This window comes from Ochlerotatus camptorhynchus, unplaced genomic scaffold (assembly GCF_037179485.1).
Source record: "Ochlerotatus camptorhynchus isolate MF236.1 unplaced genomic scaffold, CSIRO-AGI_Acam_v1.1 ptg000245l, whole genome shotgun sequence".
Taxonomy (NCBI): domain Eukaryota; kingdom Metazoa; phylum Arthropoda; class Insecta; order Diptera; family Culicidae; genus Ochlerotatus; species Ochlerotatus camptorhynchus.
Genome location: NW_027040735.1, coordinates 39,699 through 55,274, shown reverse-complemented (window position 1 = coordinate 55,274; position 15,576 = coordinate 39,699). Strand labels below are relative to the sequence as shown.

The window sequence follows — 15,576 nt, the reverse complement described above, 5'->3', positions numbered from 1 at the left end:
ATGCTTTTCTTCCGATATTAAAAAATCGCCATCTTTGGATGTTTCAATGGGAATATACTGAAACTCCTGTTCTGTCGTGTTTATTTTGTGAGTTTCCGAAAATTTCTTTTTCATTTTGAATTCTCTTCTACTAATTTTAAGAGAATTCTTACCAATATTTAATTGAGCGTTTAGGTCTCTCAAGGATTCATATCCAATCAGACCGTCAAAAAATTCGTGAAATTTTAACACGTAGAATTTCAATTTCTTTTTGACTTGAAAGATGTCAAAAGAAACCGAGTGTTTTATTTCATGTGTTCCGTTAATATTGCTCACCTTTACGCCGTTTTCCGTCTCGCAATTTTCTAGCTTGACTCTGTCAGTTGAAATATAATTCTTGTTGGCTCCTGTGTCAATCAAGAATTTCATTTCGCCCTTACTAGTCAAAAAGCTAATGTACGGTATAAAATTGTTGTTAACTACGTTTTGGGCTCTTTTGTGAGACCCTGGAGAAAATTTAGTTCTTCCCCAATAAAGTAGTCGTCCTCGTCTGACTCCAGAACAGAGTTATCCATTTGCGGTGGGGTGTCAAATTCTGGTTCGTCATGTTCAGGTTCATTCGCTTTGGTGTTGCCACCGACATGTGTGTTTATTTGAGTTCTGGATCGGGCAGTTCTCATCGAAACATCGTCGTCAAATTCGGGTTTGTTGGTCTTAAACTTTCCTGACCCGTTAAATTTATTCGCGAATGCCTGTGGGTTAGGTTTGTTTTGGGTGTTTGGGAAGGGTAGCGAGGTAGGCTGGGTTTGTGGCGTTCGCCTGTTATCGCTCCGTTCGTATTTTGGTTTTGAATCTAATTTTTGCCTGAATTGCGCATTCGAGTACTCCCGTGTAATTGAATACGCTTCCTCTAATGTTTCAGGTCGGTAGCTTCTAACGTGCATCGAAAGTTGCTCCCCGAGGCCGTCCATATAACGTGTGAGAGTCATCAGACTGATCAGCGTGTTGATGGCTTTCGTCGACCCTTTATATTCTTCGTGCATTGCCGCCGTTGCTTTTATCGCGGTGTCGATGGATTTAATTTTATTATAATATTCAACAAGGGATTTATTACCTTGTTTTATGTAAAATAGGGATTGGATATGAGACGTAAGGTCTCGTCTGTCCCCGTAAGTATTGAGTAATACTTCTTTGATTTCTTCCCATTTGTTTGGGTTCCCTGCGGCTATTATTTTTCACCGCGCGAACTATCTGCGCGTATGTGGGTGTACCTTTGTACACTTTAAACAAGTCAAGCGTGTTTTGAGTATCCTCAATCCACGCTTGGGTCTCCTTTTTGTTCCCACTGAACGTTGGAAGGTTTTTGATGGGGTCCGGAGTTCTGAATTGCAGGAATGGATCATCTGCCTTGTTTTTCATTTGAGTAATTGTACTAATCAAAGACTGCTGCGTCTCAGTTAGGTTTCTTATGTGATCAAGTAGCTGTTCTACTGATATTTGCTGTTGTTGCACTTGTGGTGCATTTTGCTGTTCTTCCGCTTCCTCAAATTCTGGAGGCGGAATCAGATCGGGAGAGATCATATCTCTTTCCATTTCAAATTTATTATTCCCCTCGAACACTAATTTAAGCAAGGAAGAGTCAAGTTTAGTACACTCACTTCACTAGCTTTTCGCTTAATTTTTACACTACACTTTTTGTTGTGATATTTGGTATGAACGAGAAGTAAATGGTTTATACTTAAAGAAGAGCTGCTCGCATCTTCCGGAGTCCTGTGGGTGGTACGCTGGTGGGTTGTAGGCTGCCAGAAGTGCTGCCAGTTAGGCGTAAACAAAACATCGCACGGTCACTTGACAGTTTGGTGCTGTGTTAAATGCGCCGGTATGCCACACCGTATAACCCGAAAAAACGTTCTTTATGAGGCTCCATGCGGTTGGCAAATCCGAGGGCAAATCAGAGGTTCTGCATGTCTAAAATTGCAAATTTCAGTATCTTAAATAAGAATGAATAAGTTGAGAATTCAAGATGGATGGGACCTTTACTTGTTTTGATTGAAACATACAATTTTAAATGCGGCTATACGATGACAATGTATTGCTTTTCTTTTAATCTCGGGTCGAACCTCGGGTCGAACTTAGTGGCAAATAGAATTGCTTATAGATATTTTTTTCTGAAAATCATGACAACCAGCAATCAAATGAATACCAGAATTATTTTTCTAGCATAGACTTCTCTGAATACCCAAGTGTTAGTGCAGAACTATGAGGTTGCTGCCTCAAAGATCAGTCGTAATTCTCGGGCATTCAGACAAAAGTCAGAGATTCAAACCACAAACGAAGTGACAGACGGAGCGGCTCGAAAACTTTGGTGACGCACCTGCTATTGCAATTTTTCAGTGTACCACATGGCAACACCACTGTGGTGGATAGAGTTGGTGTGAAATAATAATGATTTAAAAAAAAATTAAAATTAAGTCATGTAATGAAACGTTTAATTTGAGTAAACTAAAATTAGCGTGAATGTGAATAAAATCTAACTATCATTGTTTTATGAGGGCAAATCCCGAGACAGCTAGCAGTGCTGTGTAAAAGAGGGAACATTCTTTTGGTATAAATATGGGCTAACTAAGCTCGCAGGAGGCATTCTTGTGACGAACGTTGAAGGCGACGGACAGCAGCAGCAGCAGCAGCAGCAGCAGCAGCACGAACAGCAGGAACAGCAGCAGCAACAGGAATAGCAGCAGCAACAGGAACAACAGTGGAAGCTTAGCAGCCGAGATTCGTGTAGCCGTGACCGAGGCTGGAAACCTCGGTCCGGTCACGACAACCACTACTACTGGATTGTACCACATGACAACACTACTAATGGATTGTACCAACAATCAATACGAAACTAACGATTTTAAATTGGCTCACTACTTGACTAGCCTATTGGTCCCAAGCAGACGATTAACGTATCCCATTCTAGTCGAAATTCTAGTACTACGCAATGTTTGTTTTGATTTTCTATGAAAGTTTGACAGATAAAATGAGGGGTTATTGGTTTTTCTTATGTTTCGAGGGGTGAATCGATTAGCTTGGGACCGAAGAGAGTACCAGAGCTGAGCCAAAAAGTTGAGCACGTTATTTCGGGACCTTCTAGTCTTAGAGTTACCTCTATGATTGTACCACATGGCAACACTAAATGTACTAGAATGTTTTGGATCTATCTCTTTCACTCTACTCTAAACTGAAATGCATAAAAAAAAAATGACAAAATGATACACTCTTTGCCTGCACACTGTCAAAGATCATATTGCACACAAAATCAACTTTGTTCAAATCAAAACAAAAATACTAGCCCATCTGGTGGCTGATGGCACAAGCTTCTAAGAAAATTCTATTACAGCTAACCACATTATTTTAATTGATTTCTTCGCCAGTTAGTCGTCTGTCACTTCGTTTGTGATTCAAACTGTACTTCAGCAAATTGCTCGTATTTTGAATCTGCAAATGCAAAAGGGCAACGTCGACCGATAACAGGCTGTACTAGATTCGGATGAAAACGGCTTACAGAGGATTGGCACGCAGAATTAGGAAGGTCATGGGATCTATGGATCGTTATCCAGTGTAAACCTCAGTGTAAACCATCTTTTTCTCTCTTTATGTATGCAGGTATTCCACTAAGATCCACCATTCGATAATGGGAAGCAGCAAAATTTAGAAATATTTATCACCGTTGAACCAACAATCAATACGAAACTAACGATTTTAAATTGGCTCACCACTTTAGTAGCCTATTGGTCCCAAGCAAACGATTAACGTACCCTATTCTAGTTGAAATTCTATTACTACACTATGTTTGTTTTGATTCGCTATGAAAGTTTGACAGATAACATCAGGGGTGTGTGGATTCATGCAGAACATGCAGGGGTGAGTGAAATAGCTTGGGACTGCTTGGGACCGTTGTTCTGGTACTGAGTGAGCCAAAAATAATAATGATTTTCTTCGGGACCTACTAGTCTTAGAGTTACCTCTATGGTTGAACGTCTTTGTTTGACAGTTGGGGAATAATCACAAAAAGGTTGCTTTGTTACCGTGCATCGCATGTTGAGCAACTCGAGTTGCTCAGAGCTGCTCAACATTAACTCAAATATTACTCATGATCAAAAGCTGTCTTGCCCCCAGACTTTAACGCAGGCATAACATTTGATAACGGCACAAAAGCATTTGTAAACAAACTTTCTATGGCCCTTTACACGTGAACCAAAGTACGCTCACGCAAACAAACAACATCATCGGATAGGGGCAACTATCAACTTTCCGAAAGTGGTATTGGTTTGCGTGAGCGTACTTTGGTTCGCTTGTAAAGGGCCTTAGAAAGTTTGTTTACAAATGCTTTTGTGCCGTTATCAAATGTTATGCCTGAACGCGTCCCAAACCTGTTTGGCTGAACCGCAATCCTTTATAAGAGGGTATTGACTCTGCTCGATGCATAATTCGATCGTTGCCCGTGCTTTTCTGTCCGCCTTCGTCCACGCCTCCGTAGCAGGATTCACTGAAGCATCCACCACCACATTCCAGAGTTCCTCTTGCGTCAGGAATACCTCCATCTGGAATTTCCAGGCAGCATAATTTTTGTTCCCGAGTTTAGGGATGGAAAACCTTCCGGGATCCGCCATTCCACTCGATTTTGGCTGTCTCCACCAACACAACAAACTTTTCTTCCAGCCGAATCAGCACCCGCGAACGCCGAACACCGCGAAACACGCGCCGCGACTTAATCGTAAACTTTCGTGTTTATTTTTACCAGAAAACCCACACTTTTCACCGATTCTTCCATAAAGTCCATAACCTAGCGGGAGCAGGGTTGAAAAAATCATGAAAAAATCACCAGCATTCTCTATGAAATGAATCCATAGTGAACTTTAATGAATTTTAGTGATTTTTTCAGCCCTGATCGGGTGGAAATGGCCAAACCGCAATCAATCCGCTTTAACTGGTGATAGAATCGAGAAAAATAAAGAGAGACTTTTATGCAACGTGTTTCAACTTTCAATTACGGATCAAGAATACAAAAGCAAAGGTTAAAATGTTTTTACTCTTCTGTTGTTTGACAGCTGTTTCAGTTCAGTACGTTAGCGCCCTTCAGTAGTTTCACCGACAAAGTTACAGTTAAGTTAAAGTTAGGTAAAAGTTAAGTTAAAGTTAAGTTAAAGTTAAGTTAAAGTTAGGTTAAAGTTAAGTTAAAGTTAAGTTAAAGTTTAGTTAAAGTTAAGTTAAAGTTAAGTTAAAGTTAAGTTAAAGTTAAGTTAAAGTTAAGTTAAAGTTAAGTTAAAGTTAAGTTAAAGTTAAGTTAAAGTTAAGTTAAAGTTAAGTTGAAGTTAAGTTAAAGTTAAGTTAAAGTTAAGTTAAAGTTAAGTTAAAGTTAAGTTAAAGTTAAGTTAAAGTTAAGTTAAAGTTAAGTTAAAGTTAAGTTAAAGTTAAGTTAAAGTTAAGTTAAAGTTAAGTTAAAGTTAAGTTAAAGTTAAGTTAAAGTTAAGTTAAAGTTAAGTTAAAGTTAAGTTAAAGTTAAGTTAAAGTTAAGTTAAAGTTAAGTTAAAGTTAAGTTAAAGTTAAGTTAAAGTTAAGTTAAAGTTAAGTTAAAGTTAAGTTAAAGTTAAGTTAAAGTTAAGTTAAAGTTAAGTTAAAGTTAAGTTAAAGTTAAGTTAAAGTTAAGTTAAAGTTAAGTTAAAGTTAAGTTAAAGTTAAGTTAAAGTTAAGTTCAAGTTAAGTTAAAGTTATGTTAATGTTAAATTAAAGTTATGTTAAAGTTAAGTTAAAGTTAAGTTAAAGTTAAGTTAAAGTTAAGTTAAAGTTAAGTTAAAGTTAAGTTAAAGTTAAGTTAAAGTTAAGTTAAAGTTAAGTTAAAGTTAAGTTAAAGTTAAGTTAAAGTTAAGTTAAAGTTAAGTTAAAGTTAAGTTGAAGTTAAGTCAAAGTTAAGTTAAAGTTAAGTTAAAGTTAAGTTAAAGTTAAGTTAAAGTTAAGTTAAAGTTAAGTTAAAGTTAAGTTAAAGTTAAGTTAAAGTTAAGTTAAAGTTAAGTTAAAGTTAAGTTAAAGTTAAGTTAAAGTTAAGTTAAAGTTAAGTTAAAGTTAAGTTAAAGTTAAGTTAAAGTTAAGTTAAAGTTAAGTTAAAGTTAAGTTAAAGTTAAGTTAAAGTTAAGTTAAAGTTAAGTTAAAGCTAAGTTAAAGTTAAGTTAAAGCTAAGTTAAAGTTAAGTTAAAGTTAAGTTAAAGTTAAGTTAAAGTTAAGTTAAAGTTAAGTTAAAGTTAAGTTAAAGTTAAGTTAAAGTTAAGTTAAAGTTAAGTTAAAGTTAAGTTAAAGTTAAGTTAAAGTTAAGTTAAAGTTAAGTTAAAGTTAAGTTAAAGTTAAGTTAAAGTTAAGTTAAAGTTAAGTTAAAGTTAAGTTAAAGTTAAGTTAAAGTTAAGTTAAAGGTAAGGTGAAGTTAAGTTAAAATTAAGTTAAAGCTATGTCAAAGTTAAGGAAGAGTTATGTAAATGCTTAAGTTAAGTTAAAGGTAAGTTAATGTTAGGTTAAAGTTATGCTTAAATTAAAGCTATGTCAAATTTAAGTTAAGGTTTTGTTAAAGTTTAGTTAAAGTTAAGTTAAAGTAATGTTAAAGTTAAAGTGATGTTAAAGTTAAAGTGATGTTAAAGTTAAAGTGATGTTAAAATTAAAGTGTTGTTAAAGTTAAAGTGATGTTATAGTTAAAGTGATGTTAAAGTTATGTTGAAGTTATGTTAAAGTTAAGTTAAACATATGTTAAAGATAAAGCATAGTTATTGCTAAAATTATGTTAACATTAAGTTAAAGTTATGTTGAAGTTAAAGTTAAGTTAAAATTATATTAAAGGTTAGATCAAGTTATGTTAAATTTAATTTGAAGTAAAGTTAAAGTCAAGTTAAAGTAAAGTTAATGTTATTTGAATGCTAAAGTTAGGTGAATCTTAAATAAATGTTATGTCGCCGATACCCCTCGACGCGGCGAATTGTGGGTGAACCAACTGACCGAACCCTCGCGAGCGAAACGCCAGTGCCGGGCGAAGCGAATGACAGATTGAATGTAAAGAAACGCATATAGTTGTAGACCCATATAAAGCGCTATTGAAGTTTGTTTTGGTTTCTTCGTGAGGAAAAATAAAGAAGTGAATTCTAGTGAGGTGAAATAGCTTGTAAGTTTAGCGATTAATTATTGAAGAATTGTGATTTAAAACGTTTATTGTAATTACAGTTCGATTCGTATTTATAATTTCGTGGTTTTCCACGTAGTAAGTGGATCATTCATTAGAATTGAAGTATGTTGTTCCTAAAATTAGAATAATAGTACTTCTTGCTTGTCGCCTAACCTAAAATGGACCTAAATACCTACCGTTGGTTATCGATCGTGTTGGAATTGTCCATCCGTGGTAGACGGTGACCTGGCAAAAGAAGAAGAACACTGAAAATGTAAGATTATTGTATTATACTTACCTTTGTATCATCACTAATGTTAACAATTAAATTACAGCTTTGAAGCTGCTAAGTTTGCAACTAAAAAGACGGTGTTTGTTCTGACTATCGAGAACATCCTTCAAAGATTTTCATCCAGAGCTGGATGATTGCTTGCTGCCCATCGGGAAGGACATTTCACAGCAGCGAGACAGCGAGACGACCCACCGTTGAAGACGACCAACAACAAGAACAACGACAATTCGCACCGATTGCGGACCGACATCGAAACTGCAGCATAATCAAGTCAGTGCCCTTTTTGATTCTGTCACCTTCGTCGGTTGTGAGTATCGTCGTTAGCATTAGTTAGTTGTCAAGCTTCACTAGAGACGGTTGTCATGTTAATTTAGGTCGATCTCGAAATGCCGGACGCAAACAGTGTGACTTCGGTTAGCAATGAAAAGCATTGCAAAAAGTGCAATCGTGCGGATACCGATGATGATATGGTGTGTTGCGATGTGTGCGAATCGTGGATACACTTTCAGTGCGCGGGTGTCAGCGAGTCTATTGCGCAGCCGGAAAGAAGTTTCAAGTGCAACAATTGCCTGACAGACTGGGAGGGTGGTGCATCGAAGTCGGGTGTATCATTCAACGAGTCGTCCGTCAGTAAGAGCAGTCGAGTTTCGCAGAGATTGCAGCTCAGCCTTCAACTCCTTGAGGAGGAACGGAAGCTGAGGAAGAAACGTGCGGAAGAAGAAAAGAGGATCCGTAAACTGGAAGAAGAGGCCAAGCTGAAGGAAATCGACGAAGAACAGGAGTACTTGAGGCAGGAATACGAGTTGATGATGCAGATTGGAGAAGAGAAGGATTCTTCAAGTAGGAGAAGCGGAGTCAGTGTGAAAAGTAGGCGCGAACAGCTGGAAAAATGGCTTAAAAAGGGAGCCCAACTGGATGGAGTTGGACAGTCGAATCCAACAACGTCTGGACAGAAAGCTACCCTGTCAGTCCCAGCTGTTAGCAAGGAAAATCCCGGGATCGTGGTACCATTACCAATGCATTCAACTTCAAGCAGCCTTGTTTCGTTGAATCTTGGAGTACTTTATCCGGATCCGACCATTCCTGTTCCCAGCGGGAACGTTACCGCTCTGGCGAAGTCTTACGAGTCGAATGTCGTACCGAATGTCGTACCTGTTCCATTAACGACGGTCGTGACAGCTGGTGGAAGTTTCGTCACTTTGGTGGCCGCGGCACCGGCGTTTACTTCGTCGATAGTATCGACTGTACCGATGATTCCGAAAGCGACTCGGTCTGGCGTTCCACTCGTCTGTGACGGCTTCGCACCGGTCTATTCGTGCCCGGAAATGAAAGGCATGCTTTCGAGTGCAGCCGGGGTTTTCCGTCGATACCGTATAGTTCGAGTGGCCTCATTAGAAATCCACAACATTATCTGGGTGCTGCCACAGTCGCATCGTTGCCACAGTTGCCGATTTCGACTTCGTATCAACCAGTACCTCTCGTTTCCGGGAATCCGCCTGTTTCGTCAACGGTTGGTTCGTTCCAGTATCCTCCTGTTTCCAATGGAGCAATACCCATAAATCCTCCGTTGTTACAAACTACAACCACCACAAGTCTGGGACCGGGGATTCCAAACTATTCGAACGTTTACTTCGGATACTCAGTGCCGTTTCCGTACCCACCATCAAGTTGTCCATATCCCGTCATAGGACCGGAAATACCGCCCTCGGTAATACCAACATCGTTGTGCTACGGGAATATCAACCCTCCGCCAGTCAGTTTGGGACCGACCAGTGCCCAATTGGCAGCTCGGCAAGTAATGCCACGCGAGTTGCCGAAGTTCAGCGGGGATCCCCAGGAATGGCCTATGTTCTACAGTTCCTTCAAAAACACGACGGAGGTCTGCGGGTACACGGACGCCGAGAGTCTGGCCAGATTGCAACGTAGCTTGGGAGGTTCCGCACTTGAGGCAGTTAGAAGTCGTCTACTCCTGCCAGCATCCGTCCCGTACGTGATAGAAACGTTGCATAAGTTATACGGAAGGCCAGAGATCCTGATTAATTCTCTTCTGAAGAAGGTGAGAAACGTTCCGCCGCCGAAGTATGATAACTTGAACACCATCGTCGAGTACGGGTTGGTGATTCAAAATCTCGTCGATCATATCATCCTGGCTGATCAGCAAGGACATTTATCAAATCCAATGCTGCTACAAGAGTTGGTCGACAAATTACCCACCTCGCTGAAGGTGCAGTGGGGTACGTTCAAACAATCGTCAGCGAACGTCAACCTAGCGACATTCAACAGCTTCATGTCGGGACTAGTGAACCTTGCTGCCGAGCTAAACATCGACGTGGAATCCGCCCAAAACTACCACAAACACCAAAAAGTGGAAAAGTCGAAGCAAAAGGAAAAGCTTTTCACTCATGCGAACGTGTCGCCAAGCGTATCGAATAAGGAGAGTGCAAGCGGCGAATGTACGTCAAAAGCGTGTTCGTATTGTGAGAAAGATGGTCATCAGATCCTGAACTGTTCCAGTTTCAAAGAGTTGGACATCGGAGGCCGATGGAAGGCAATGCGGCAGAAGAACTTGTGCCGATTGTGCTTGATACCGCATCGTAAATGGCCGTGTCACTCGAAAAAGGAATGCGGAGTGGATAGTTGCCGAGTTCGACATCATATGCTGCTGCACAGTAGCCGCAATGATACTACTGATGGTCCAAGGTCTGGCGAGACTGTTCGTCAAAATCATCACCACACGAAATCCTTTTCGCTGCTCCGCTATTTGCCAGTTACGCTGTACGGAGAGGGGAAACAAGTTGAAACTTTCGTGTTCCTGGATGACGGATCATCATCGACGCTACTCGAGGAGGAAATCGCTGCACAGTTGGGCATAGAGGGTGAACCCGATAACTTGTGGCTGAGTTGGACCGGCAAGATCAGTAGACAGGAGAAGACTTCCAAGAGAATAAGCGTGAAGATATCTGGAGCTCGGAAGAAGGAAACATTCCAACTGGGCAACGTGCGAACGGTGCGCGAGCTAGGGCTTCCAAGTCAAACGTTGGACTATTTAGAGCTTCCCGTGGCTAGCTATGTCAACGGCTTAGGCCTGGCATGATCATGGGGCTGGAACACGTACGGTTGCTCACTAGCTTGAAGACTCGTGAAGGCAGCAGCAGCGAGCCAGTTGCAACCAAAACTCGTCTAGGTTGGTGCGTATACGGGAGGAATTCTGGAACTGAAGGATCAGTTGAGCAGCTGCAAATTAGAGTGATGCAAAATTTGAAATTTTCGCTCCACAATACTTAAACGATTCCAAATCGAATCCTGACTAACCTCTCAAAATTTGAACCTATTTGGTGAGAAGCTAAAATGGCACAAACCATTTGAAGTTTGTATGGAAATTACTATGGCGAAAACCAAGATTTTTGTTCATGTCTATCTAATAATTCACCATATCGGTCTGCTTCAAAAGCTTTCAACTTTACTTGTAGGAAATTTTCCCAGCTACAACTTTGCTGAAGACTTTTTGATTAAATGCAAGGATCAAAAGTTATTAATGGTTCAATGCACTGATGTCTTGTGATCATGCTCAATTAACTGCTCAGCAGGCAACATTGGTGTTTCTGGGGCGTTGAATAGGACACAAAAATTATGGCTACTATGTCACACTGCAAAATACAGTGTTGCCTACAGAGCAGCTGCTTGATCATGTCATAAGTTTACAAATCTCTTAAATAATTAATAACTATTTCCTGTCTCGTTTTACATAGAAATGATCTTCAGCAAAGTTGTAGCTGAGAAAATTTTCTATAAGAACAACTATCGAGCTGTTTTGCACTCAATATGGAAAAAGACTAGAAGGCAATGAACAAAAAGTTGAGATTTCCCATAGTTTTTTTTTTTTAGTTCTTTATTAAGGAGATTTTTAGCCTATGGCTAGTTCATCTCCGAATTTCCCATAGTAATTTACATGTAAACTTCAAATGGTTTGTGCGGTCTGTTTCTAACAAATGAGTTGTAACTTTTGGAGGCTAATCACGACCCGATTGGAAACCATTTAAGCACTGTGGAGCGAAAAAGTCAAATTTTGCATCAGTCTACTGCACATCCATGCCTGTGAAGACATTAGCAACCGCGAATTACACGATTCGATGCGAAAGTTCTTCGCAGTAGAAGATGCCGTTTTGGTGCAGCAGCTCGAATCCGAGGAGGACAAACGAGCACGCAGCATTCTGGAAGCGACAACGGTACGGAGAGGAACTCGTATGGAGGCGATTTGCTTTGGAGAAAGGACAACATGAACTTTCCGGGCAGCTACCAAATGGCGATCAGTAGGTTGAGAGGACTGGAAAAACGGTTGGCAAAGGATCCGGAGTTGCGTAGAAAGGTGAACGAGCAAGTCGAGAGTTACGAGCAGAAGCAGTACGTTCGCAAGGTAACAGTGGAAGAGGTTGCGAATGCGAACCCTCAGCGTGTGTGGTACCTTCCGTTAGGGGTGGTGACCAATCCTAAGAAACCCAACAAAATTCGAATGGTGTGGGATGCCACCGCGAAGGCTGGTGGAGTTTCATTCAACGACATGCTTCTCAAGGGGCCGGACCCTCTTGTATCGCTCGTAGATGTTTTGCTACGATTCAGGGAAGGCAAAATCGCAGTTTGCTCCGATATCCGCGAAATGTTCTTGAGAATCCTCATTCGAGAGGTGGATAAGTGGTCACAGTGCTTCCTATGGCGTAGCAGTCCGGAAGATGAAGTGCAGGTCTATGTGATCAACATCGCTATGTTCGGAGCAACCAGCTCACCATGCACAGCACAGTTCGTTAAGAATAAAAACGCTCTTGACTACGCGGAGCTGTATCCCAGAGCAACAAACGCAATCATTAACAACCATTACGTAGATGACTTCCTCGACAGTGTCAACTCGGTGGAGGAAGCAGTTCAGCTTGTCAACCAAGTACAGCTTATTCACGCAGCAGCAGGTTTCGAATTTGGTAAATCCTGTCCAACTCGCAGGAGGAGCTCAATCGTCTAGGGGAGACTGGATCGACAGCCAGCAAGTCGCTGAGCCTCGACAAGAATGAAATTTACGAACGCGTCTTGGGTGTCGTGTGGGTACCTTCAGCGGATCATTTCACCTTCGATCAGACAGGGCTCAAGGAAGTCTTGGGTAGTAACGGAGCGATTCCAACGAAGAGGCAAGTACTGCGGACCGTGATGAAACTGTATGATCCTTTGGGATTCGTGGCGCACTTCGTTGTGCAGGGAAAAATCCTGATGCAAGAGATTTGGAGAACGGGTACTGACTGGGATGAGCCCATAGCAGAACAACTGTACGAACTATGGAGTAGATGGATCGAACTGTATGAGATGATCGACGAGGTGAAAGTTCCGCGCTGCTTTTTCGGAAATCTTCTGTCACAGGAGGTGGACGAAATCGAGGTCCACGAGTTCACGGATGCAAGCGTAGCGGCATGTGCGTGTGTCGCTTACCTGAGAATGATGTTCAGCGGAGGTAGCTGGTGTTCGTTGGTAGCAGCAAAAACAAAAGTTACGCCACTTCGGACGCTCTCAATTCCACGCTTGGAGCTTTGGGCTGCCATGATGGGATCCCGCTTATTGCAAAACGTGTGTTCGGCGCTAACCCTCAACATTCGAAAACGGTACCTTTGGACGGATTCAGCGACAGTTTTGGCGTGGCTGCGCTCGTTTCTACGAGATCCAAAAGGGCAGTGGCCTAAGCAATCAGCAGAAGTGAGCGAAGCAGATGCGGCAAGCGAAGAACTTCGAATGGTAGCGGTACACCAAACGACGGTGGAGATAGTTGATGCTGAACGTTTTTCAAGCTGGAATCGTTTAGGCCTACATTCACAGGGCGCTACGGTTCTGGAAGCGCACGCTGAGTGATGCACAATGGCGACAAGGTCTACACCAAGAGGATTTCGAGAAGGCGGAGGAGACACTTTGGCGACAGGCCCAAGCGCAGGCGTATTCGGAGGAGCTTCACGAGCTGAGTAAGGGTCGCAGCGTTCGGAAACAAAGCTCACTGCAATCGTTGGTTCCATTCATCGATGATCACGGAGTCATTCGGGTAGGAGGTCGGATTGGAAACGCACCGCACATTGCATACACGGCAAAGTATCCCGTAATATTGCCAAGGGATCATCGTATCACCTTCCTTCTGATGGATTCTTTCCACCGGCGGTTCCTTCACGCCAACGGAGAAACAGTCTTAAATGAACTACGGCAAGGGTTCTACATACCGAAGCTTCGGACTCTCGTACGTAAAGTCAGCAGAGATTGTCAACACTGCAAAGTGCTGAAAGCTGCTCCGGTGCCACCGCTGATGGGACCACTGCCAAAAGTACGGTTGACACCATTCGTTCGGCCGTTTACTTACGTCGGCGTCGATTACATGGGACCTTTCGAAGTCAAAGTCGGACGCAGCGTGGTGAAGAGGTGGATTTGCCTGTTCACCTGTCTCACAGTGAGGGTGGTTCACCTGGAGCTGGCACACAGCCTTTCAACGACTTCCTGCGTGATGGCCTTCAGGAGATTCGTGGCCCGGCGGGGCGCACCGTTGGAAGTCTTTTCCGATAACGGCACGAACTTTGTAGGAGCGAATCGCCAGTTGTCTGAAGAGAAGCAGAAGATCCAGGACATCGTCGAAGACTGCGCTGCCACATTCGCCAACGCGAAAACCCAGTGGCATTTCAACGTTCCAGCGGCTCCGCACATGGGAGGACCATGGGAGCGTATGGTCAAGTCCGTAAAGGTAGCGATGAAGGCAGTATGGGATAGTCCGCGTCATCCAAGCGATGAGGTGTTGGAAACGATCATGTTGGAGGCTGAAGCGATCGTCAACTCGCGACCGCTGACCTACGTTCCCTTGGAGGCAGCAGACGAAGAGGCACTCACACCAAACCACTTTCTGCTGTATGGGTCAACCGGTATCAAGCAACCAGCAACCGAACCTGTGAACGGTAACATCCTTTGAGACAGCTGGAAGCTTGTTCAGCACATCGTGGACGAATTCTGGTGCAGATGGGTACGAGAATATCTCCCGATGCTAACGAGGCGTACGAAATGATTCGATGCAGTGAAGCCGCTGGAACTTGGTGATCTAGTTGTGATAGTCGACGAAAATTCGAAGAATCATTGGGAGCGAGGACGTATTTGTGAGGCCTTTCCGGACAAATCTGGGCAGGTGAAGCGTGCTACGGTACAGATAGCTAGAGGAGTGTTCACTAGACCTGCGGTGAAGCTGGCGGTTCTGGACTTGGCGAGCAACGACAGGAGTACGGAAGCAGTCGCTTCAGAAACGGAAGTGGTTCGCGGGTTGGGGGATGTCGCTGATACCCCTCGACGCTGCGAATTGTGGGTGAACCAACTGACCGAACCCTCGCGAGCGAAACGCCAGTGCCGGGCGAAGCGAATGACAGATTGAATGTAAAGAAACGCATATAGTTGTAGACCCATATGAAGCGCTATTGAAGTTTGTTTTGGTTTCTTTGTGAGGAAAAATAAAGAAGTGAATTCTTGTGAGGTGAAATAGCTTGTAAGTTTAGCGATTAATAATTGAAGAGTTGTGATTTAAAACGTTTATTGTAATTACAGTTCGATTCATATTTATAATTTCGTGGTTTTCCACATAGTAAGTGGATCATTCATTAGAATTGAGGTATGTTGTTCCTAAAATTAGAATAATAGTACTTACTTTGCTTGTCGCCTAACCTAAAATGGACCTACCGTTGGTTATCGATCGTGTCGAAATTGTCCATCCGTGGTAGACGGTGACCTGGCAAAAGAAGAAGAACACTGAAAATGTAAGATTATTGTATTATACTTACCTTTGTATCATCACTAATGTTAACAATTAAATTACAGCTTTGAAGCTGCTAAGTTTGCAACTAAAAAGACGGTGATTGTTCTGACTATCGAGAACATGTTATGTTAAAGGTAAGTTAAAGTTACGTTAAAGGTAAGATAATGTTATGTCAAAGTTAATTTAAAGTTATCTTAAAGTTAAGTTAAAGTTTGGTTAAAGTTACGTTAAAGTTATGTGAAAGGGAAGCTTGAAGGGAAGTTAAAATTATTTTAACGTTAAGTTAAACCTAAAGTTATTTTATATTTAAGTTAAAGA

At 41.8% G+C, this 15,576-nt stretch overlaps 1 protein-coding gene across 1 annotated transcript; it reads left to right on the top strand.

Annotated features, from left to right (window-relative positions):
* The first annotated feature begins 11,733 nt into the window (after positions 1-11,733).
* On the top strand, positions 11,734-14,880 carry LOC135704669 (uncharacterized). The gene is made up of 4 exons (XM_065226145.1): positions 11,734-12,390; positions 12,450-13,226; positions 13,294-14,416; positions 14,534-14,880. The coding sequence occupies exons 1-4, from the start codon at positions 11,734-11,736 to the stop codon at positions 14,878-14,880; spliced, it is 2,904 nt and encodes a 967-aa protein (XP_065082217.1).
* The last annotated feature ends 696 nt before the right edge of the window (positions 14,881-15,576 follow it).